At 37.8% G+C, this 23,434-nt stretch overlaps 1 protein-coding gene across 4 annotated transcripts; it reads left to right on the top strand.

Annotated features, from left to right (window-relative positions):
* Positions 1-1,836: 1,836 nt before the first annotated feature.
* On the top strand, positions 1,837-19,260 carry LOC115424627 (SWI/SNF-related matrix-associated actin-dependent regulator of chromatin subfamily E member 1-like). Of its 4 annotated transcripts, none has more exons than XM_030141998.1 (11): positions 1,837-1,904; positions 2,506-2,567; positions 5,330-5,373; positions 6,076-6,174; positions 8,879-8,959; positions 9,567-9,698; positions 11,752-11,923; positions 13,704-13,876; positions 13,975-14,076; positions 15,054-15,318; positions 18,388-19,260. In XM_030141998.1, exons 2-11 carry the CDS (start codon positions 2,561-2,563, stop codon positions 18,756-18,758), a joined length of 1,446 nt encoding a protein of 481 aa, XP_029997858.1. In that variant the 5' UTR covers positions 1,837-1,904; positions 2,506-2,560; the 3' UTR covers positions 18,759-19,260. The 4 variants fall into 4 exon arrangements, with proteins under 4 accessions (XP_029997858.1, XP_029997857.1, XP_029997860.1 ...); XM_030141997.1 differs by having other exon boundaries at positions 8,879-8,971; XM_030142000.1 differs by lacking the exon at positions 6,076-6,174.
* The last annotated feature ends 4,174 nt before the right edge of the window (positions 19,261-23,434 follow it).

Raw genomic sequence — 23,434 nt, 5'->3', positions numbered from 1 at the left:
GCTAAGCTAACACTTGCTAATGCCCATTTAACAGCTCCGTAAAATCAGCTAACAGATTCTACGTAATATTAATATACTCGAGTACTGCTAACCCGCATCGGAAACATTGGGAACATACACAAACCACTGAGCAGTGCCATAACAGATAGATATAAACAAATTAGGGTGTAAGTACTCACACTGCGTCATGCACGCACACAGACCACTTCTCCATTACTCATGCACATCTGCCGACAGCGGAAAAGACAGCGCTACGGCAAAGTGCACGTCAACTTCAAAATAAAAGTCCCGGAAATTAAATAGACTTTCTGACATTAATTATGGGTTATATTATCATTTTGCTGGTCTGGCCCACTTGAGATCATATTGGACTGTCTGAACTAAAATGAGTTTGAGTAGATGCAGTGTTTAACCCATACACACCCAAACAACCACCGGCGACCAAAACCATCTACTGACCTAAACTGATTAATACCTGTCGATCCACTAATCCTATCAATACATGTAAATAATTGGTGTAAAATGCAGTTTGTCACCTTTTCATGGTCATCAGATATGATGCATTTGGACGTTCAGAGGTTCCATAGTTACTGTGGAAACACAGTCATCTTCTACAACATTGATTCACCAGTAAAACCCATGGAGTTGGATCAACGACAGTGGGTTTATGTTCAGTTAATGATATCTTTGCTGAAAACGTCACTTTTTCTTCTGTTTTCTCTGTTTCTGATATAATAACCCTCAACTTTAATCTGAGCTTTTATGAACATCTACATGATCAGTGAATCAAAACATGGGAAAATACATGATTTACACTGAGAAAATGCTAATTAAAGAGGATAATATTACAGTCTATGGCGATAAATCACTTCAAAAAGGTTAAATATAGAGAACGAGTGGTTCCAGGCACAACAAGCCCCGCCCCTTGCACATATTGTAGCTTAGTTTGGCATCGATCCAGCTGATGTCATCATGTCTATGCATGTGTTGATGTCAGCATAACAATTGCCTCAATACATGTGCCAAGTTTGAAGTAAATTGAAAGAAAATTGACATTTTTATAGGCATGTGAAATTTTGCTCATTATAAGCAAATGGGAGAAGAAAAAACATTTTAAAAAATTCCTCAAAAATTGAAACTTTGACCTGCTTTTCCCAAAATGCAATGACATCTATTCTGCATCACTGGCGATCTATAAAGCCAATTTGGTATGAATTCACCAAATAGTTTTGCTGCTACAGACATTTGAAATTTCACCCATTATCAGTAAATGGGAAAAAAAGAAAAGATTTTTAAAATTCATAAAAAATTTTAACTTTGACCTATTGTTCCCAAAACGTAATGACGTCTATTCTGCATCACTGGTGATCTATAAACCCAATTTGGTATGAATTCCCCAAATAGTTTTGCTGCGACAAACATTTGAAATTTCACCCATTATCAGTAAATAGGAAAAAAAAAGATTTTAAAAATTCATAAAATTTTTTAACTTGGACCTATTATTCCCAAAATCTAGTGAGATTTATTCTGGATCACTGGTGATCTATAAACTTAATTTGGGATGACTACAACCAATAGTTTTGCTGCTAGAGTGTTAACAAACAAAACAAACAAACAAACAAACAAACAAACAAACAAACAAACAAACAAACAAACTGAACCAAAAACATCACCCCTTGCCTTTCCTTCGGGTGGTTGGGTAAAAAAATCATTTGGGAAGTGCCACAAAACCAGCACTGGGTCTTTATGGGTAAAGAGAAGCGCGTATGTGAAGCTTTTATTTTGAAACCTCTTATTTTGAAAATGTTCCTGGAGTTTCCGCCGCCTCGTACTAAAGGTTCACTTCCGGTGTGTGCATTAAAGGCGGAAACAGCGGCCTTACAGACGAAACAAAGGACGATTGAGTGAGTATGAAAGGGAAGGGCTACACTGTTTACATCACAGTTATTTGAAAAAAAATATTACACATTGCAGCTTTGTGTCCTGTAACACAAACTCCGTCTATAATGTACTCATTTTATCGTAGACCGTCTTTACAATTTAATGTAGCTTATAACTCCCATGTGCTTAGCATTAGCTTGTATTGTCCGTTAGCTAACAGTTAGCTAGCTTCATTTACACATTTTTTTTTTTTTTGCACAACACCAGCTTGTTCGTGTTTAAAACATGTGATTCTGTGTGTGAACATGTGAATTGTAATTTATACGTGTATGTGAGGTGAAGAATTAGGCTAGGCTAAATCATTTTAAATTACACCAGTTCTAACATTTTATCAGGCAAGTTTATCTCTTTGTGAGCTTAGCCTGTAGGCCAGTCAGGCTAACGCCACCCGTGCCCCAGTTTTAGTTTTTGTATTAACAGAGATGTTTTTAGTCATTAAAATTCACGCCTTGTTTTTCCTAAACACACAGTCGAATGAATAACACACTTACGACACAGGCATGATGCTAGTTTGACCAAGGAAATTGATGTTGCTTGATCATTTGCTAATATTTTCTTCCCCAGGTTAACCAGTATGGAAACAGGCTGCACCCATTAGTCTCCTCCATCTCCAGTCAATATGTCAAGTAAGTGCCTACTTTATGTTTAACCCTTTATAGGACACTCAGAAATTCAAAATTTCAACCATAGTGTGTTATTGGAGGATATAACAAGAATTTTATACTTATTGTTAAATTCAGAAAAAAATTAAATTATGTAGAAATTCAAGATAAACAACATTACCATATTTGGTTCCTTATCCGCAAGTGACCCCCTTCAAAAAAAAAAAAAAAAAAAAATTCAAGAAGTATATATACAAAATACAAGAAAAACGTATATCAGGTGAAAAGAACATAAGTTTTAGAACATGAGGACAACATAAGTGCTGATCCAGACCCCTGTCCACATCCACATGATCCCTTTGAACATCATTCCTTACATTAGTACCATTATTTCACGGTACCTAACAAAGCAGGTACACTCACTGTTCATGCAGAGGTGGACCTTACAGACCCTGCAGAACACATTTAACCTGAGTCTGTTGATTTACTGTCCTCACTTTAACTGTTGCTGTCACTGTCTTGTAATGTGTGTTGAAATGATCAAAAAATAGTCACTTGCCCGATAAAAGGTTAAGTTCAAGCACATCAGTCATTATCAATAGCACCTTTTTTAAAACCCTGTTTGTGTTTTATTACTGTTGTTATTCTGAGAACCATAACATACCATTTTAAAACTGGTTAGTTATGGAATCTTAAGGCAGATTGATTCAAATGTTGTTGTATTAAGTGTTTCAACACCTGCAAGGTTTGAAGTTTGAAGCCAAATGCCATGTTCAGATTTGGTTCAGTAACACAAAATAATAATGTTAGTTGCCCGTGGGATTCACTTTAAATTGCAGTTCAGATGACCGAAAAGACTTGCTTACAAACTGTAACTGAAACATCATTTGTAAGTAGTAAATGCCTGATAAATTACTTTTATCTTGAAATTCTCCATTTTCTGGTTTTGACCAGCTCAATATGTAAAGTGTCATGAGATAACATTTGGGTGAAGTCAAGAGGTTAACATCTGGTCAAAAAAAAATTTATTACAATAATCTACTCCAAACTTACATTTTTGGGTAGGTAGGTAATGACTCGTGTTTTTAGGAAAGTGTATTTTAAAATGAGAAAACATTTGAGGAGTTTTATGAATGTGAATATTTGGAAAGTGACAAAAAATGTATATGATATTGATAATTGAAATAAAAAAAAATGTTTAGTTTTGTTGTCCATCCGTGACGTTTTTGGTTTTTTGCTTTGTCCATCCATGACGCTCCCATTTGACAAATCTCTTGCTATTTAGGTATGATCAAATATCTTTTTCCTCTAACTAATTATTAGATCATAAAATAGAGGGTTTTAGGTATAAACTGAATAAATTTTAGGATGAAAATGTCAGAGGAACTTAACGTTTGAGAACTTTGTAATTCTTGCAAAAAATAGATGTAAATTTTTTCTCCATCCATGATGCAGTAGTTTTTGATATATTTCATTTAGAAATATTTGAAACAAAATTTTGCCCTTTGAGTATGTTTAAGATGGCCTTTAGACCTTTACAGTTATGTGTAATATTTGTCTTAAACTTGTCTAGTTCAAAAGTTATGAATCAAAAAGTAGTGGGCAGTCCATCTGTGATACCCTTGACCTCACCCTTTGGCACTATATAAATAAAATGTACTTGACTGATAGATAATAAGCCAAACTAAATTAAATGTACCTACACTGCTTTATGAACAGAGCTATTGTTGAGCTTATAATGGGATAGTGATGTAAAGTTTTTCAGAGCAAAAAGAAATGCTGTACAAAATGAGAAAAAGGCACAAACAAGCTGCAGAGGAATAGTTAGATGAAGACACAGACAAACTGTGGTAAATACTGAGAAATAACTCTGAGTTTGAAATACCAGATCCAGATCAGCGGCTTGTTCTGGGTGATTAAGGGTAAAGCCAGCATACATCTATTCCTTCTTCCATCAATTACTCTAGTGCTATGTTGTTGTTTGAAGTGCACTGTTGAGCTGGGGTTGTTAATAAAATGTGAATGTTTCAAGGAAGCTGTTGTATCGGATCTCAACAAGAGATGCAAATTTGTTTAATTATTAATTTCATTTAAGAAGTCACTTGTGTCCCACCCTGGGGATTGTGTTCTACACGGATTGTAAACAGTGACACACATGACTCGGAGTCAAAAATTTGGTGCTATGGAAGAGAGTGAGGAGACTGTCCACAAAAGGCAAAAGATGTCCAAAGTTTGGGATCACTTCAGACTTAAAAAAACAATCTTGTGCAATGTGTATAAGTACACATCTGAAGCCAGCACAAGGTAAATACCTGCCTTCCACTCAACGGTAGCCCAACCGTAGCCCATTTAACATGATTCCTCACTGGGAAACACACCAGCGGTGGTTAGAACGTACGCTATGTATTTGTTGTAGTTTATAATAATGAGTCTCGATGATGAAATCCGATTATTTGATTAATCGCTAAAATATTCTGCAGAATACTTGACTTCAAAAAGAATCGATAGCTGCAGCCCTACACAAACTAGATTTTTTTTTTCTGTCTTTGCCACAAACTGACAAATATCGTATATGTAAATGGTAGCACAGTTCAGTAGGGATCAAAAAAATAATTTATCTGTTTTATCTTGTCATTGTCTGTGGTTAATGTTTTTCCAAAGTTGGGGCCTGTGGGGAACACCGAAAGGACAGGACTTACCAAAAATATATGTGTAAATTGAAATTCGAAGTATATACAGAATATTGTTGCAGTAACTGTCTAAAAAGGTTGTTTCTTTTTTGACAGAACGGCCATCCTATGCCCCCCCTCCTCCCCCTGCCCCAACAACGGTAAGAAATCTGTTTTTATCACTAAATGGCTGCACAGCCGTGTTAACTTTTGTTTTGTCTTTCTCTTTCTTGCTGTCTTCCTCTTTCTCCTCATTTGACACTGGCTTCAGGTCCTCCTATTCTCTGTCTGAAAACCGAGGTTACCACAAACCTTGCTCAGTTCTCCATCATCGCTCTCACTCCCGCTTTTTCCTGTCATACCACCACTTATATACCACTGAAATTTCAGTTTCCCTCATTTGCTAAAATTGCTGCTGGGAAAAACTTTTGGAGTTAGTCTTTTTTAAAGTCACATTTTGTCACATCTAATGATTGTAGGCATGTGTGATGGGAACTTGCTTGTTTTAATGCTTTTATTTTGTTTACATTCAGTAGCAGAGCACATCATCGTGTAAAGTCAAAAGGCAAAGGTCCTGTAGTTTATTAAATCCAACTTGTGCTTAGTAGGGGCACATTGGAGCTTGTCATTAGGCCCTGATTTACGTGCAGCTTCCACATGTTGTGAACTCAGTCTGAATGCTAGCCTACCAGCCACTTGCCTTTTTTGCCTTGCATGGTGACGTCATGGAAAACAAACAAGCAACAAAAAGAAGCATTTATTTTCACGTTTTCCCCTTTTCACTTATTTATGTTTCTCCCTCTTCCTCCTCTTGTTTGTGAACCATTTCTCATTCGTGTTTTGTCTCATTTGTCTTCCATCAGCAAATGCCTTCCACCCCAGGGTTTGTGGGCTACAACCCTTACAGCCATCTGGCCTACAACAACCTCCGGCTGGGAGGGAGCTCCGGAGGCTCCAGCAGGGTAATGAATTAATGGAGGGCTTTGGAAAGAAAAAAACACAGGGGATGGGTTGAAGGTGAAGTCAGTAAATGAAGCTAAATTCAGAGACAGATTAGGGTAGTGTAAAGACAGACGACCAAGAGATCCACTGAAAATTAGCGAATGCAGATTGAGACTTTGACAGATAGTAAAAATAAATAAAAAGCAGGAAATAAATATGTTAAAATTAAATGATTAGTAACACATAAAAAGAGAAAATGGGAAATGCATTTGCACAGATGGGTAGTGGTGTTGGCAGTAATGTTTCATGGTTACTTAAGCAAAATGGGCTATTGCAGTTTTTAGATTGACATTTCTCTGTAGTGCAGAGGCTCCAGAACAATAATGAAGTGATGGTGGGTTACACATTTTTCTCTAGGACAGATAAATGTTTTGGACTTGATGTGCAATACTACTGGCTTTGTTTGGGTTGTCGGGTTTAGTCATTATGTATGGCTCTCAAATATCAATACTTTGGAAATGATATTTGTATTTTGTGACGGTAATTTTTTTCTCCTTTTGTTTATAGTTTACCTGTATAGTTCAACATTTAAATAGTCTGCATCAAGCTTCTTAATACATCAGTGTTAAATGGACTCTGAAAGTGGTGTTACTATACTAGATTTGACCGTTTTATCCACTGCCTCATTTCAGACTGTAAATTCAGTCAGTGAAGTTGGTCAAATAAGGCTTTTGAATGCATTCTAGAGCTGCAACCAATTAATTGATTAGGTGCTTGAAGCAAATGCAAAAATTCATGATTCGATTAATCGACTCGAATTGATTGAAGGGAAATGTTCTATTGCAGTTTTCCTGAATTGAAGCTTCTTTGTGCATCACAATAAGCATCCCGTGTGAAACACAACAGTGGAACCAATGTTTAACAGCAGAGAAATGAAGGAAACAAAGCTTGGATTTGGGAGAATTGTGGATGAATGATTTTTTTTTGGATCACTTTGAGTTGATTAATTGTTTCAGCTCTAATGTATTCACTACCATTTACTCACCAAACTATAAAACCATTTTGGAGAAATAAACTAAAAAGATTTGAGAGCAACTTCATTGATCTAGTGTATAATTCGGCCACAAAATACTTACTTATAATACGTACTAGAGAAAACATTAGTTACTCTTACGTCTCAATTTCAGTGGTCTTGGTTTATAAGCAATAATAGATTCAATTTTGTGTAAAAAAAAAAAGTCTTTACAGTCTCCCTTTTTCAAAACGAATCTTTGCTAATGAATGAACACTTTTCAGACAGATACACCTATAGATAGATAGATAGATAGATGTAAGTAGGTGTGGACATGCATTATGTGCTGGATGGAAATGTCTGTTTTCCAAGTGGGTATATTGTCATAGTTGACTTGAACTTGAGTTATCATAGTTAGCTGATGATTGTTCAAAATAACAATAATAATAGTAACGATTCCTCTTTTTTCTTTTCATTATGTCAGTTTTTCTCAAATTTGTCTGTCTGTTTCATACAGTCCACAGTCAAGAAGAGCTACTTATTAGCATTGAACACTGGAAAAAGTAGATAAAGTTGCATTTCTGTTGGTCTTTCAGCCTTTCTGACATGACAGACATCCTGACTTGTTTTTGTTGAAAAGTCTGTGTGGATCGGTTCTAGAATGTTCTGCTGTTCCCCTGCTTTACAAACCAAAATGTGCGTTATCCAAAAAACACCCATTGCTGATAATGTTAATGAATATCACCATTATTCACAATAACTGCCACAAGCCAAAATGAAGGCTGGATAGACAATAAATTCAAATCTCTATTTTTGGTTTTGTTTTTTTTCCTGGAGCGCATTGACAAAAATAAAAATTGTTACTTGATCAAAACTACAGCTGCATGTATGCAATGATTAAAGGGTTTCATTGTGCAGCAGTTGTCAAAAAAAAAAAAAAAAATAGAATCATCTCATATTGTTTTGGTCATATCAGTTAGTTACCACAGTATGTGTCAAATCATATTCAAGTTCAAAGATTAGATTTTGAGCCTGAGTGAAAGTTGAGAGTTTTAAAGTATTCTTTTTTTTTTTTTTTTAAACAGTTGTTGAGTTGCAGAAAATTTCTGAAATCACATTTTTAATGTTAAAATATTTAAAAAAAATAAGTAAAATTACATCCAACAATTAAATTAAGTGTCTTAATTGACAGTGTAACCAAAACATGTAATCATGATATGAAATTCTAATGTAATATCATGATCTTTCTATTGTCCAGGCTTAAAAAAGTTAAATAACACTTATGACAGGTATAGTTTAGTACATGTCTAGTTGGTGCCAAGTATTATTTGCCTTCCTGGCTTTGGTTCTTCAGATGTTAATGTTCCATTAGCTGTTTTTTTTTTTTTTTCCATAGCTTTTTATTTTTGTTTTGTTTTACATCCTGCCAGTCTCTGAACTGTGTGAGCCGTGCACTGATTGGCTGCTGAAATCTCATTCATAGATGCATATGAATGAACTGATCTGGAGCATTCAGGATCATTGAAATGTTGCGTCATGCTTCACCATGATCATAGTCGGCTTCTGTTTGACGACTGTTTTGTTTGTTTCTCTCTCCAAATCTCTGTCCCTTATGTCTTTTCTCCCCCTTCATCTCCATGTCCTCATTCTCACATTTTCTCCCCTTTCTTTTCCCTTGTTTTCTCTTGTCCTCTTGTGCTGCCTCTCAACAGAACTCCTCAGGGATCACCGTCCCAAAGCCTCCCAAGCCTCCAGACAAGCCTCTGATGCCTTACATGCGGTACAGCCGGAAGGTAAGCAGGAAGGTAAGACACCCATCCATGGTGTCTGCTTTTACTGCTTGTCCTCCTCCCCGTCCCCTGAAAACATAGCAGGGGTTTGAGGGTGGGGAAACAGCCGAGCCACGACGCCTTCACCACCACCTCAAGCACCTTGTACAGACTCTCCACCGCCGTTGTCCAGTCGACTTAGAGTAGTCTCCTGTGTTTATCATCAGCAGACATACAACATTTGTGCATGGTCTACTCCTGCTTTGGTTTTCCCCCCTTTTTTTGGCTTATCCTGCCCTTCCTTTTTTTAGTTTAATATTACATTTACCATCCCATACGAAGACAGAATCTCCTGGGGAATTTCATGTTGAAATGAACCCTCCGATTTTGTCTTTAGTGAAGTTACATTTCATTAAGTCTCTGTAAATCTTAAGTAACTTTTTTCTTGTAATCTTAATTGTCCTTTTATAGATTTTTTTTTTTCATTCCCTGTGCACTTTCCCTCCTTTGTTTCCCTAAATCTCACCCTGTTCTGCCTTTAAATGAATTCCGCTTGCGTCTCATTGACTATGTATTGTTTGTCTGTATTTGCTCCTGCTCTTGTATGTGTGTGTTTGCATGAAAACACTAGGTATGGGACCAAGTGAAAGCATCCAACCCAGACCTGAAGCTGTGGGAGATCGGAAAGATTATCGGAGGCATGTGGAGAGACCTGACTGATGAAGAGAAACAGGACTACCTGAACGAGTATGAAGCTGAAAAGGTGAGCTGGTAAATGGTTTTGCACAGTTCCAGTCCAGTTTTAGCCAAAGTCTCTACATTTTAAAAAACTGAGACATTAACAAGAATGTAACCCCTCGGCATTAGTCCAGATATCAGCAGGTTAGCTGAAGTTAGTTACTGTAGTTTTTATATCGAGCAAATAGAATCATCAGATTACAAAGAACCATACAACGTGGTCAAACAAAATTTTTCTGCGCTCAAAAAGGAGTGGGATGAAGTATAACTGATAGACTCCCACCCCTTTTTACAAACTGATAATTCAAATAATTCCACTTCCTTTGCTTTGTTAACACACTTTTTTCCTGTATATTTATACAATAACACAAAACATCCATGCAAACCATTTACATACACTTTTTTGGTCATCTCACACACAATCACATTTGCACAATCAACCGTTTTTAATATAAACTATAATATTTATATGCACTTCAAATATTTACTACAAATACAATGATCAATAAATGTGTTAATATCTCCTAGGGATGCACCGATACCACTTTCTTTCCAAACCGAGTACAAGTACTTAAATTTGACTACTTGCCGATACCGAGTAGTATATGAGTACTTAATAATCCCATAACAGTTCTTAGTTACTTTTGAAAGTGGGCTTTATTGTTGTTGTCATTAGTGTGACTGGAACAAAGTGCTGCCACTGACATTTATTGTGTTGGAATGAGCATTTCTCAATTAATCCACCAGAGAGCGCTGTTCTTAATTAACCATACTGGACAAATACCATGAAGAAAAGTAAAGTTTTTTGAGAAGAAGAAAGTCAGTAATAATAAGCATGGAGATGACAGAGGTAACACTAGTGTTGGTATTGATGAGGGTAGTTGTCATAAATCTCTCAGTAGTTTTTCTCTAACTCACACAGTGGCTCTTTGAACAGATCCTCTATCTCCACGGTTCCCGCTGGTATCCTCTGTCTGGGTATGCATCCATGAGCACTTGGAAAATGGATAGAATGTACACATGGGACAGACAGAACGCTCCATCTGTATCCGTCTGTGTCTTTAACGTTACTTGCAGTCGGCATTACTTTTGTCACAGACATTCATTTAGTTAAATCTCCACACTGATGACATAACTCCTCCTGCTCGTACCTGCTGCACTGATCTGTGAATGTCACGGTGCTGTAAGTGGTATCAGTGCGGTTGTATCGGAGTACTTTTATGAGTACGAGTACAAGTATACACGCTGAGTATTGGACCTGATGCCTGATACTGGTATCTGTGCATTCCTAATATTTCTTAATTGTGATAATTAATTAATTACAATAATATTTTATTTTATGCATACTTCTATGGTATAACTAGATATACACTTAATCAACTTTTTTTATTATCCAAATATTAAAAATTATTCACAAAGCCTGAACAATTAGTCACATTATGTAGGCTCAACAGGGAGTCTGTAGCTCAGGACGTAGACCAGGTTGTCCAATAACCAGAGGTTTGGTGGTTCGAATCCTGCTCTGTCTGTGCTGTTGTGTCCTTGGGTAAATAGAAAAGCACTATATAAGTCTAATTCATTATCATTTATGCTAGTTATTGTTAATTTTCACAGTTCATTGAATTTCAACTAGCTCATACACATTTTCTTCAAATGACTGGTAAGTTACAGACACTGGTGATCAATAGTTATTGACATGATCTACAGAAGGTAAAGGCTGCTGCCATGGTAACACTGTGATTTATTTATTTTCTCCCCCACGTTTGATAATCTGATACTTCACCAAATTTTCCTTAAACATGTGTGATGTAGCTTCAATGCACATGTTGTTGCACTTAAAACCAAGGTGTCAACATATCCTTCAAAACTGACATCCAATAATTGGAATTTTGGATCTTAAAAGGTTTTAAAATGCAGTCTCGGCAATTGTCTGTCTTTCCAAAATGTGTTTCCAAGTCTAGGTGAGCTGAGCACCTCAAAATGACAACTCCAAATAAATTTGAAGCTCTAACGTATGGCTGAGAGGAACCTGTACGGTCGTCCCTTTGTTTCTTATCATCTTTTATCTTCACTCTCAGATTGAATACAACGACTCTCTGAAGGCCTACCACAACTCTCCAGCCTACCTAGCCTACGTTAATGCCAAGAACCGGGCTGAGGCCGCCATGGAGGAGGAAAGTAGGCAGAGGCAGAGTCGTATGGACAAAGGAGAGCCGTACATGAGCATTCAGCCCGCTGAAGACCCTGACGGTAAGTTTCACACGTGTGCTGGACATTCATATACATAGAGTTTTCGGGGGTTATAAGAATTGCCTCAAATATTTAGTTGGTTGAGTTTAGTTGAGTTGGTTCAGAATTCCCACTGGGTCTTTAAAAAGTCTTGAATTTACAAATCTGCAGTTATCAGGGTTTGTACAGGAGCATTTTAAAGGTCTGAAAAGTGCGCGAATTTTAGTTTAAGTGCCTGAAAGCTGTTGCAATTATAACTGTGATTTATTTATTTCTAATATTTATTCAAGCCAAAGCTACTTGAAGACAGGTGATCCATTTTGAAAAATTAAACTTTATGTCAAAAAAGACAATTAGGAGTTGTTCTCAGGTCAACTGCAGGTACATTTTTATCTTAATCTTTGTCCCGGTGCAAGTGTGTCTGAAGAACCGCTAGTGGCTTTGTTTTTTTTGTTTTTTTTTTGTTTTTTTTTTGGATAAAACTTTGTGTTCTCCTTTATTTTATAAGCTTTTTGCTATTATAAAACATAATTTTAGATGTTTATAACATAAGACAATGTACATTTTCGTAATATAAAATGAAAAAAATAGTCATGAGTGTATGTATTTCTGTAGATATGCATTTTACCCCAGCGATAAGGTGAAAATTTGAAAATGACCCTTAAAAGTCCTCAAAGTGCTTGAATTTGACCTGAAAAATGCGTACAAACCTGATTTAATACCTTAAAATAATCTTTAAAAGGTATGAAATTTGATATCCCCCTGAGACCCAGTAAGTAAACATTTTCGCCATTTTACATTAAATAATTGCCTTAATTGGAAACAGCATGATGCAACAGTTTTTTCAGATTCTTTTTTTTTTTTTTTTTTTTTTAATGTCCTTTTCAGTGGACATTTTATAATTTTTTATTTTTAAGTGAAGCTGTGAAACTCTTGTCCACTACAGAGGACAAAAATTCATTGCTGGGTCCCACCTGACAATTTTTTTAATTTTTTTTTTTGATCATTGTATTTTTGTTCATATTCAGTCTTTCAAACATACAAAAAGTAAGACAAACACTGAGACATATAACAGAGGTATAAGACACCACAAAAAATAAATAAGTGAATAACAATTATTAAGACTAATAAAAATTAAAGGGATCACTATGTAATTACCCAGTCACTTTGTACACAGCACACATTAACTCAAGTCAAGGTGCATTGTCAGCTGTTCAACATAAGAAATAAAAGGATGCCATACCACATTAAACTTCCCCATTGATCCATTCAGTGTGTATTTAATATTTTCTATTTTAAGGAAAAACGTGACATCACATATCCATCTGTCAAAGGAGGGGGTTTGTCATTGTTCCAATTTAAAAGAAGGTAGGAGGAGGCCATACTATTTACCTGTGGCCTGTGTAGGGGAGATCTTCTAATGGTACACCAAAAAGTCCAATAAAAGGGCATGGGTCCATGGTCAGACCTGAAATTGCTGAATATGCTTCGAATATTGAAGACCAAAATGCAGTTCAACCCGACAGTTAAATGGAAATTAGGAACCAATTATTGCTAACTTTGCAGCCCCCAGTGAGAAATGACTCTGAACAGTGGGAATCAAGACATTGGAGTAAATACATTTTCCAAATTCTAGGAGTGACAAATTTTTGCCAGTATGGCTGTGAAATAGGCATTAACTTCTGTTCTAAGTAGTCTTAAAAAGTCTTAAATTTAACCAGTAGGAACCTGTGGTTAAATGTCTGTTGCTCTTGTTGCGAGTTCAGTTCCCGCTCTGCTCACTGTCCTCTCTTTCCTTCAGACTATGACGATGGTTTTTCAGTAAAGCACACAGCAGCTGCTCGCTTTCAGAGGAACCACCGACTCATCAGCGACATCCTCAGTGAGATCGTTGTGCCCGATGTCCGCTCAGTGGTCACCACAGCCCGCATGCAGGTCCTCAAAAGGCAGGTCCAGTCTCTCATGGTGCACCAGGTACGCTAACGTTAACGCATTTGTTTTTACTTGTCTAATTGTGTTCTGCCACAAACATGTGCCAACCCCATTTTTTGTGTGTGTTTTGTTGAATCCAGAGGAAACTGGAGGCAGAACTCCTGCAGATTGAGGATCGCCACCAGGACAAGAAAAGACGTTTCCTAGAGACCACGGACTCATTCAACACTGAACTAAAGCGGGTACAGTACTGGTTCTTTACTCGGGGTCATGTAGGGCAGTGGTCCCCAACCTTTTTTGTACCATGGACTTGTTTCACGCATGAAAATTTTCCATGGACCGGTAAGAGGTCCGGGGGTTCCAATAACAAAAACCTTTGTCAGTTCAGGGCATGTGATCTGAAACACTTACACTGTATATCAGACAATTACAATGATTCTACAGTAGAATATCAACTCACCCTAATACAGAATCAGTAGGAACCCAGGACTTGTTTCCCTGCAACTAGACGGTCCCATCTGAGGGGGATGGGAGACACACAATCCAATTGTGTACCGTAGATCCAGTCTACTACTTGGTAATTCATCATTGCAGAAAACCCAGCCACACAAAGATATAAGGTTGGAAACGGAAGAAGGACTTTCAGGGCTTTTGTGGCGATATCCACATATTCTGCTTTGACTTGAATCCAGAATGCACAAAGGTTTGAAGTCGTCTCAAACATGGATTGATGTGTCAGACCAATTTGGAGGTGCTTGTGTCGTCTGTTGTGATGAACCTGTAACTGAGGCAGGAATCCTGATATTTCCTTCTAAATGCAGCTTTCTGTTTGCAGGCAATCTGTGACCCTTCTGCAACCTCATAATTTCCTCTTTTCTTCCCGAAAAAGTTCTCTCCAGAGAATTTTGTTTTTGACTCGTGTCTTTAGCTTGTGTTACTACTGATTCATGAAACGGTGCACCAGAGTCTAGTGGTTGTGAGGTGAGGGCGGAAACCGTCGCTTTTCAAAATAAAATCTCCACAAGACTGATGGAAAAAATTGTTTTAAAATTGACCACAATTTTTTTTTCTTTGCGGCCCGGTACCAAATTATCCCCTGACCGGTACCGGGGGTTGGGGACCACTGATGTAGGGGACCATTGTGAAAGCGAGCTAAACATACCACAGTACCCATGGTTGACAGCATTCAGGGTGTTAATTTTCATTCTTTGGTGTCCAGTTGTGCAGTCAGAAAGTGGAAGTGGACATGGAGAAGCTAGCAGCAGAAATGGCGGCGGCTGAAGAAGCAGCGAGGCGGCGTGCAGAGGAGAGGGAGCGTGAGGCAGCTGAGCAGGCGGAGAAAGCCGCTCAGCAGCAACAGCAACAACAGCAGCAACAGGAGGCAGCAGGAAACAAAGCAGCAGAGCAGAGCAGTACTACTGGCACCACGGCTAACCCCAGCTCAGAGACCAAGGACGATGAGAAACCCACACCAATGGAGACGGGTACCTACTGACACCACCAACACACACACAATCAACTGTTTCAGGATGGTCGACTTGACAGATCCTTACACAGATGAAACTTTAGACTAAAACACTGGAGACAAATGCAGGAGACACACTCAGACAAGTCAGACACGTATCCTTTTGATGAGTAAATTCAGCTCTTATGAACTGCGGTATGAGGTGGTTGGTTTAATGCAGTGGTTCTCAGTCTTTTTCTGTCAACCCCCCTTTGGAGGACGAAAAATCTCCAGTCCCCCCTCAGCCCCAAAAACATTGTATCATCGGTGCAATTATAACTTTTATTGAAAGAAACATCAATATTGTAACAATACTTTTTGCTTTTCCTTGAATAATTTTTTTTGTTCAAATTAAAAATAACTTATCCAATCCAACTTTATTTGTAAAGCACTTTAAAACAGCTGCAGTGGACCAAAGTGCTGTACAGAAGAATAATTAAAGCCAAGATAGAAGAATAAAATATAGAATAGATTTAAAGTCGTAGAAACTATACAAAAAAAGGAAAAAGTGCTATACAAAAGAATAAATAAAACTCAAATAAAAGAATAAAATACAAGATTAAAAAGCCATATAATTAAAAGCATCAAAATAAATAAAATAGATAAATAAGAACAATAACCCACTACCAAATAATAACAAGAGAATTAAGATAGTACCTTCAAACATCTCACGTGGTTTTAAAAGCCAAGGAGAAAAGATGGGTTTTAAGAAGGGATTTAAAAACAGACAAAGGAGGTCTGTCTGAAATGGAGAGACAGATGGTTCCATAGTTAGGAGCTGAACTTGTGCGTAGTTTTTGGTACACTCAGGAGCAGTTGGTCAGCTGACCTGAGAGAGCGGGAGCGGGGTATATAAAGCTGCAGCAGCTCAGAGAGGTAGGGCAGGGCGAGGCCATTTAGGGATTTAAAAGTAAATAAAAGAATTTTAAAACGGATCCTAAAATGTACGGGCAGCCAGTGGAGTGAGGCTAAAATGGGGGAAATGTGCTCGTGTTGACGTGTGCCGGTTAAAAGACATGCAGCAGCATTTTGCACCAACTTTTTCGTTGAACAATACGAATAAACTCAACCAGACTGCCCCCTGAGACTATTTTTCCAATAAAAATAGGAAATGCGCACTTATCTTAGAACTATGACAATACAGTTACTTTTTTTTACACCAACAAAGAAATTTTGGTAACAGAGATGAACATTTGACCAATATCAGTGGGTCAGTGAGCCCAGTTCCATTGCACATCCTAGAACATTAAAGTCCAAACTGGTCCAAAACACAAACATGTCCCATGTTTCTTCTCCAGTCCAGTCCTTGTCCATTGTCCAAACCTAAACTCTTTGTCTAGTCTAGTGACAAATCACCATGACAGTAGATTGGTTTGGTGTACGTCCCTAAAATGACTTCAGGGTGCTCCAACACTAAAACATTAGTTCCACCTGATACATGTTCTAACCTGAAGAAAGAAAAAAAAAAAAACACACCCAGGAGTAGTACCTTTTCTGTACTCCATTTGTATCGCTAATGGGTTCTTTTGCACTGAAAGTTATAATCTCAGTCCTTAACATAAGGAAGAGGAAAAAGTTAGAATTAAAGAGTTTTACTGACTGCTTTTTCGTAACAAAACTCTAACACCACTCCTACCACTTGGCACTAATGTAAACTGAGCAGTATCAGAATTTATTGGATTTAAACCAGATAGTTTTTCATGATCTGTAAACATCTGCTTTTAAACATTGCGCTAAGGTAGCATTACTTTCTTCTAATTTGGATAAATGATGGATGAGTATTCGAACATCTTTTCTGATTGCAGGAGTGATTGAAAGTGGATGTTGATGGGCTGCTTAAATTTAATATAATTTGCAGTGAAATGGACATTCCAAAGTTTAGGACAGTTGGGATGAAATTAATATTTGTGGAAAGTGTTACTGCGTTTGTTAAATCCTTTGCCTCTTGGGTCACAGATGTGGTGATGCCACAGCCCATGTCCTTCATTACATATTACTACACACCTGCACTATTCTACTGCAAGAATATACTCACCCCTGTACCCAGTATGAATCAGTCCACTGTTGAAAATAGGCCCTGACACATGCAAAAAAACACTGTCCAGCTGTTTTAGGAAAGGTTTGAAATTATTTTAAAAGTCAAACAGTAGAAAGTAATTGGAATGAGTTTGGTGCAGAGCGCTACAGCAATGTTCTTTTTTTAATTCATTTACCCCTCATTTAATCCTGTATTCGATTGTGGTAGGGGTCTTTGACAGTGTAGCTGAGAACAACTAACGGTAGTCGCTTTTTCATTGACCCTCAGATTGTGCAGATATAACTTGCGCATAAAAATTTACCTAATTGAAAAGCGACAATTTCGCCAAAAGTCTCATTTTTCGATTAGAAGTTTTTGCGCTGGCAAGAGGTGGTTTTTCAGGCATAGTACAATTGGTGTATCATGCAAAACTGCAATGGAAAGACCCTTTTTCGCAACTAGTCAGGTGAATTAAAAAAAACAGTTGTTAACAGCCGTTACAACAAGCGAAGAAGAAACATGTTGTGGTATGTGTGGACACACCAGGAAATCCAATCATTTTTTTTTTATTTAGGAAATAGAGGGGTAAGATATAATAATAATAATAATGAATATATCTGTAAATCAACACCATATTTATGTTCGTTGACATGTTTATGGAATGACTTCTCGTGTCATCTCGCAATAATAAATAAACAAATCACTGCATTTGTGATTGAATAGAAAAAACATTACGCACTTGTTTTTTCAACATTTAGTAAATATCGGTAAAGTTTTGCGCAGATGTCCAATGGAAAAGCGACTTTCGATGATGAAGATGGAAGCAATGTATGGAAAACTGTTAAACTAATGAGACCAACTGTGAGGCGGTAAACTGGTTAAAACAGGAACAGCTACAATGAACATGTGACGGGAATAAAAACACCAGCATCCCCAGGGAAAACCATCACTCCCTCTTTGGCCTTTTTATGTCCACGTAGTAAAGCTTCACCCTTCTTAAGCTTGTGTTTCCCTGCTTCATTTCCGCTGTAGATGAGGCAGCACCTGCAGAGTCCTCCTCAGACCCCAAACCCACACCGCCTCCTCCATCCGATCCCCCGTCCTCCGCTTCCGATAAAGCCTCTCCTCCACCTGAGCCCCCGGCTGAGATGGCCACACCCAGCAGCAGCGCCCCTAGTGACGACAGCAGCAGCAGCAGCAGCAGCAGCGCGCCCCCCACCTCTTCAGACGGTACCTCGACAGGACTGGCCCCCGCCGCCTCGGACCCTGCACCCCCCGCCCCGGAAACCAACTCGGGCAGCGTGTCCAACCAGGCTGCTCCGTCTATACCCGCCTCAGAAGAACCGGCCCCTCCCCCGCCGCTACTACCCCCCAGCCAGAGCAGCCAGCAGTATGACATGTAAGAGGGAGGTTGGTTAAACACACGGGCAGCTCTAGCAGACCAGGTTCAGAGGGAACAGCTCTGTAGTAGGACCTGTTGATGTCAAACACCTAATATGCATTTCATACAGAAGAACAAAGCTGGGCACTCAGTTAAGGACGTGTCAAATCTAAGATGAGACGCAGCACTGACTTAGTCTGAACTGCACAAACCTAATACCTGAGGCCTCGTCCACGCTTGTGCTGGTAGTTTCCCATCAGTCTTACTGATTGTAATCATGTCCACCAGGCCACAGCAGCCTGTTTGTGTTTGTGTGCAGCCACTGTTTGGGAAGGTAAGATGAGATCAGAAGCTTTCTCACTAAATGGCAGTAAATGTTACAAACACTGCACTGGAAAAAGTCCAAATCTTACCTAGTGTATTTTTCTCATTTCTATAGTCCAGATATCTCATCACACTTAAAATAAGACATAATCACCTAAAGAGTAACTTTACAGTGAGATTTAAGAACTGATTTTTAGACAATAGATCTTGAAAATCTAATTTCAAGAAATCTAACAAAGATAATTTTCACTTGTTCCATTGGCAGATTTTTATGCATGAATTAAGCAAAAACAATCTTGAATTTTTAGCAAAAAAAAAAAAAAAAAATCCGCTAATGGAACAAGTAAAAATGATCTTGGTTAGATTTCTTGAAATTAGATTTTCAAGATCTATTGTCTAAAAATCAGTTCTTATATCTCACTGAAAAGTTACTCTTTAGGTGATTCTATCTGACTTTTAAGTGTGATGAGATATTTGGACTAGAAATGAGAAAAATACACTTGGTCAGATTTAGATTTTTGCAGTGTGTCAAACTAATCGGCAGCAGACCTTATCAGTGTCATAGCAGAGCCACCCCTTCTGTCTGTTTATTACTCAGTGCATAATAAAAGCTTACACTGTTGCTAAACTTGTCCACTTAGAGCATTCCACTGTGAGTTAACTCAATAGCGTAGTTTAGTTGTGTGTTGATGTTAATATACACTGCCCAGCCAAAAAAAAAAAGTCGCACATGCAATATTTGACTGCATCACCTTTGGTTTGGATTCCAGGAGACATTCACTGTCACATCTTTTTTGTCACATAATGCTTAATGTGTCACAACAAGGTTCATATATATATTTTTTCATCTATAGTTGCATTAATTTTTTATTATTGATGATGGAGAATCGGACCGCTGCGTCAAGTCATCATCACATCCCAAATTGGAGTCTGGACTTTATGGAGGCTAGTCCATGTGTGTAAATGATGTCTCATCCTCCATGAACCTTCTGTTACAAGCCTCAGGATCCTGGCATTGACCAGTCTTTAGGACATTCAAGATCAGCATCAGTTAGAGTTAAATACCCAGTTCCAGCTGAAACATTGTTAACCACTGCAGTACTCATCCAATCCACTGGATGTCTCCTGTAATCCAAACCAAAGGTGGTGGCATGAAATATTGCATGTGCAGCTTTTGTTTTTTTGTTTTTTTGGGCCGGGCTGTGTGTAACTTCCATTAGAATGAAATGTACAGTTCTGATAAATAAACGACATTTCTTGGTGTTTGAACTTCGATGGTACAGTCTGTGACATAGATGTGGAATACTTCCTCAGCACATTGTGTGACTTGAGACATTTTAAAGTCCAAGTCCGGTTTTGTTCGACTGGACCTGTTGTCCTTGGAGTGTGTGCCTAGCTTTAGTCTGTTAGGTTTCTAGAATCCAGCCTCTTCAAACTGGACCAAACAAACAAACAAACAAACACGGGCAGGACAAGAGCGTTCAAGCTAGACCTCAATCGGTTTTCCTTTTCAAATACTTTGACATAGTTGCAATTTCAGCCAAAGAATCCCCAATTTGGACCCAGTTCAGCGACCACACCAGGCTCTCCACAAAGCCATTCCTCTTTTCTAATCATGCCTCTTTTTTTTTTTTAAGTGTAGGTTCAGGATATGCCGCTGGTGTTTAGTGTTGAGAAGGCTTCGTGGTCTGCTCGTGTGTTTCTAACCTCGGCCAATATTTCCACCCAGCGCCGACCCTTTGACCCACTGGTCCAAACCAAGTCAACCAGAACCTTGTTACTGTGAGAAGGGCGTTCACTTTGTCACGCGGCGTTCCACTTCGTAACTATTTTTCTTCTACAAATGACCTTCAAACACAGACCTCAGAAACCTTGAACTCCCACTGTGTAGGTTTTATACTGTTCCATTTGGCTGCACACACCACCTGTATATTCATCAAAGACCTTTAACTTGTATTTTTTTCTTGAAATTAACGCCACAGCTGCAACTGTTTTCTTAGAAAACTCAAGTTCCTGTAATAAAAGTACAACCTCGCATGGAAGGACTATAACTCCCCCCCCCACACTCATTTAAAACCTCAGATTTTTGTAGTTTATCAACCTGTGTGACTTACAGATCTACTGCTGTAAAATAGTGTTTTTAGAGATCTACTAGAACCTTGTTAGTTGATTATAATCTTACCCAGCCTTTGTATTAAACCTGTAATGTTCCTCTGGCTGGGGTGGACTCCTCTTGTGCCCCCCCCCCCCCCCCCCCATCTAAAACAGAACTGAAGAAGCTACATTCAAATTATTTATGTATATTCATTATCTGCATGCCGTACTAACCCAGTCCCACAAGCCTTTGGAGCAGTTCGCCACACGAAAGTGTCACCACGTGGAGACGGATGCGAATAGTCAAAAAAAAAAAAAAAGATGCTGCAAGACAGAACCTTTCTTTGGAGGAAAACGAAACTTTTAGAAATGTAGAAACGCCTCCAGTGTGCTTAAAAATATGGGCAAACTCGAACAGTGTAGATAAAAGTTGACTTGGAGCATTTAATCTGTAGGAAGTTCTCCATAAGTTCAGCTATTTTTAACAGCCCCTCCTTTATTAGACTGCATATCTGTTAGTATGACTGTTTGACCTTTGACCTCCCTCCTCCCAGTGTAACCTCAGTCACTTATGCATTTAAAGGACTGTTCTTTCTTACTTGAATTGGACTGTTTTTAGTAATATGCCTCTTTTTTGCATCTTTCTTTTATACTGTCTGACCTTCTCTATTCAAATAAAGAGGATTCCTCAGTCTTAAAGCTCATCTTGTTTTGTCACCGATGTTTAACTTAATCTCACACAATCATCCTACAAGGAGTCATTCACCAGGGTTTGTACGGTTGCTTGAAAACGCTTGAATTTCAATGTTCTGTTTTCAAAGTCTGAATTGTGCTTGAAAGTCCAACTCTGTCATGTGATTTATTTGTTTTTAATATGAACTCTGTCAGGTTAGATGCCAAGCCAAAGCTACACAGAGAGGTGATATGTTTTGAAAAATAAACTTAATGTCAAAAATGAAAATTCTCAGGTGTTCTCAGGTCGACTCCAGGTACATTTTTATCGTAATCTTATTGTGAGTGTGTCTGAAGAACACCAAGTGGCTTCCATTTTTGTTAATAAAACCTTGTGTTCTCCTTTATTTCTAAACTTTTTACACTTATGAAACATAATTTTAGATGTTTATAGCATAATACAACATACATCATTGTGATAAAAAGTGAAAAAAAAAAAAAAAATCATGAGTATATGTATTCCTGTAGATATTTTATTCGACCCCAGTGTTAAGATGCTGTGCTGCAAAAATGTGAAAATTACCTTTTTGAAGGGTTTGAAAAGTAATTGAATTTGACCTGAAAAATGTGGATGAACCCTGAGTTTAACGTACTTTACAATTACCTTTTTAACCCTGGACCTGATGTCAATGATTGAACGTGCAGTATATTTCACATACGACTAAATATTAAGCCGTTTGCTTAATCGGCAGCATTTCAAATCATGCTGAAAGAACAGACCTTGTGCTTTGCAGACATCTGAGCATGTGCAGTGCACCCCCTCAGCACAGAGCAGCAGAGGGAGTATATTAACCCTTTCATGCATAGTGGTCACTACAGTGGACAGTTACTCTACAGCTTTACTCTTGAATATTCATAGGTTTTGTTGTTTTAGTTCCATATCAACCAACACAGTGGACACTTACGCATCATCTCATAAACTCCAATTCATACCATTATTGTAACTTTGCTGTTCTTGATTGGTTCTTGAGTGGAAATCAACTGTTAATATTTATTTTTTGCATATTATCTCCATGAAGTGAGTAATAACTAGAATTAGAATATGTTAAAATGTGAGAAAACATCAGATTAGCTGCATTAAACATGGTTTCATTTCACTGTTTTTATATCACTTTATGATATTGGGTTTTAAATACATGTTTCTTTGCCTCAAGAATAAAATTCATGGTGTAGCTGAGTGGACATTTTTGTAACTCCATGAAAAACAGGTTGATTAAAAAAAAAAAATTCAATCACATTGTTTTTCTTCATGCCAAAAGAGGAATAAAAACACTCAGGAAAAAAAAAATCTTGATTAAGGTTCTCATAATTCATGCATGAAAGGGTTAACCTATAAATGACAACTCCAAAGGTCTCTTTATTTAAAAAAAAAAAAAAAAAAGTAAAATTGCACATAAAAATGTTATGTTTACAAACTATGCTTTCACAAAAAACATGACTGATGTAAATACAATCATGAAAAACCTGAAATGTCCCAGAAAAATAAGTGCAATTTTAATATTATTAAGGTATGATATGAGAAACTTTGAAATTGTCATTTACAAGTTT

Source organism: Sphaeramia orbicularis, chromosome 8 (assembly GCF_902148855.1).
Source record: "Sphaeramia orbicularis chromosome 8, fSphaOr1.1, whole genome shotgun sequence".
NCBI lineage: Eukaryota > Metazoa > Chordata > Actinopteri > Kurtiformes > Apogonidae > Sphaeramia > Sphaeramia orbicularis.
This window is presented reverse-complemented; position numbering and strand designations above follow the sequence as displayed.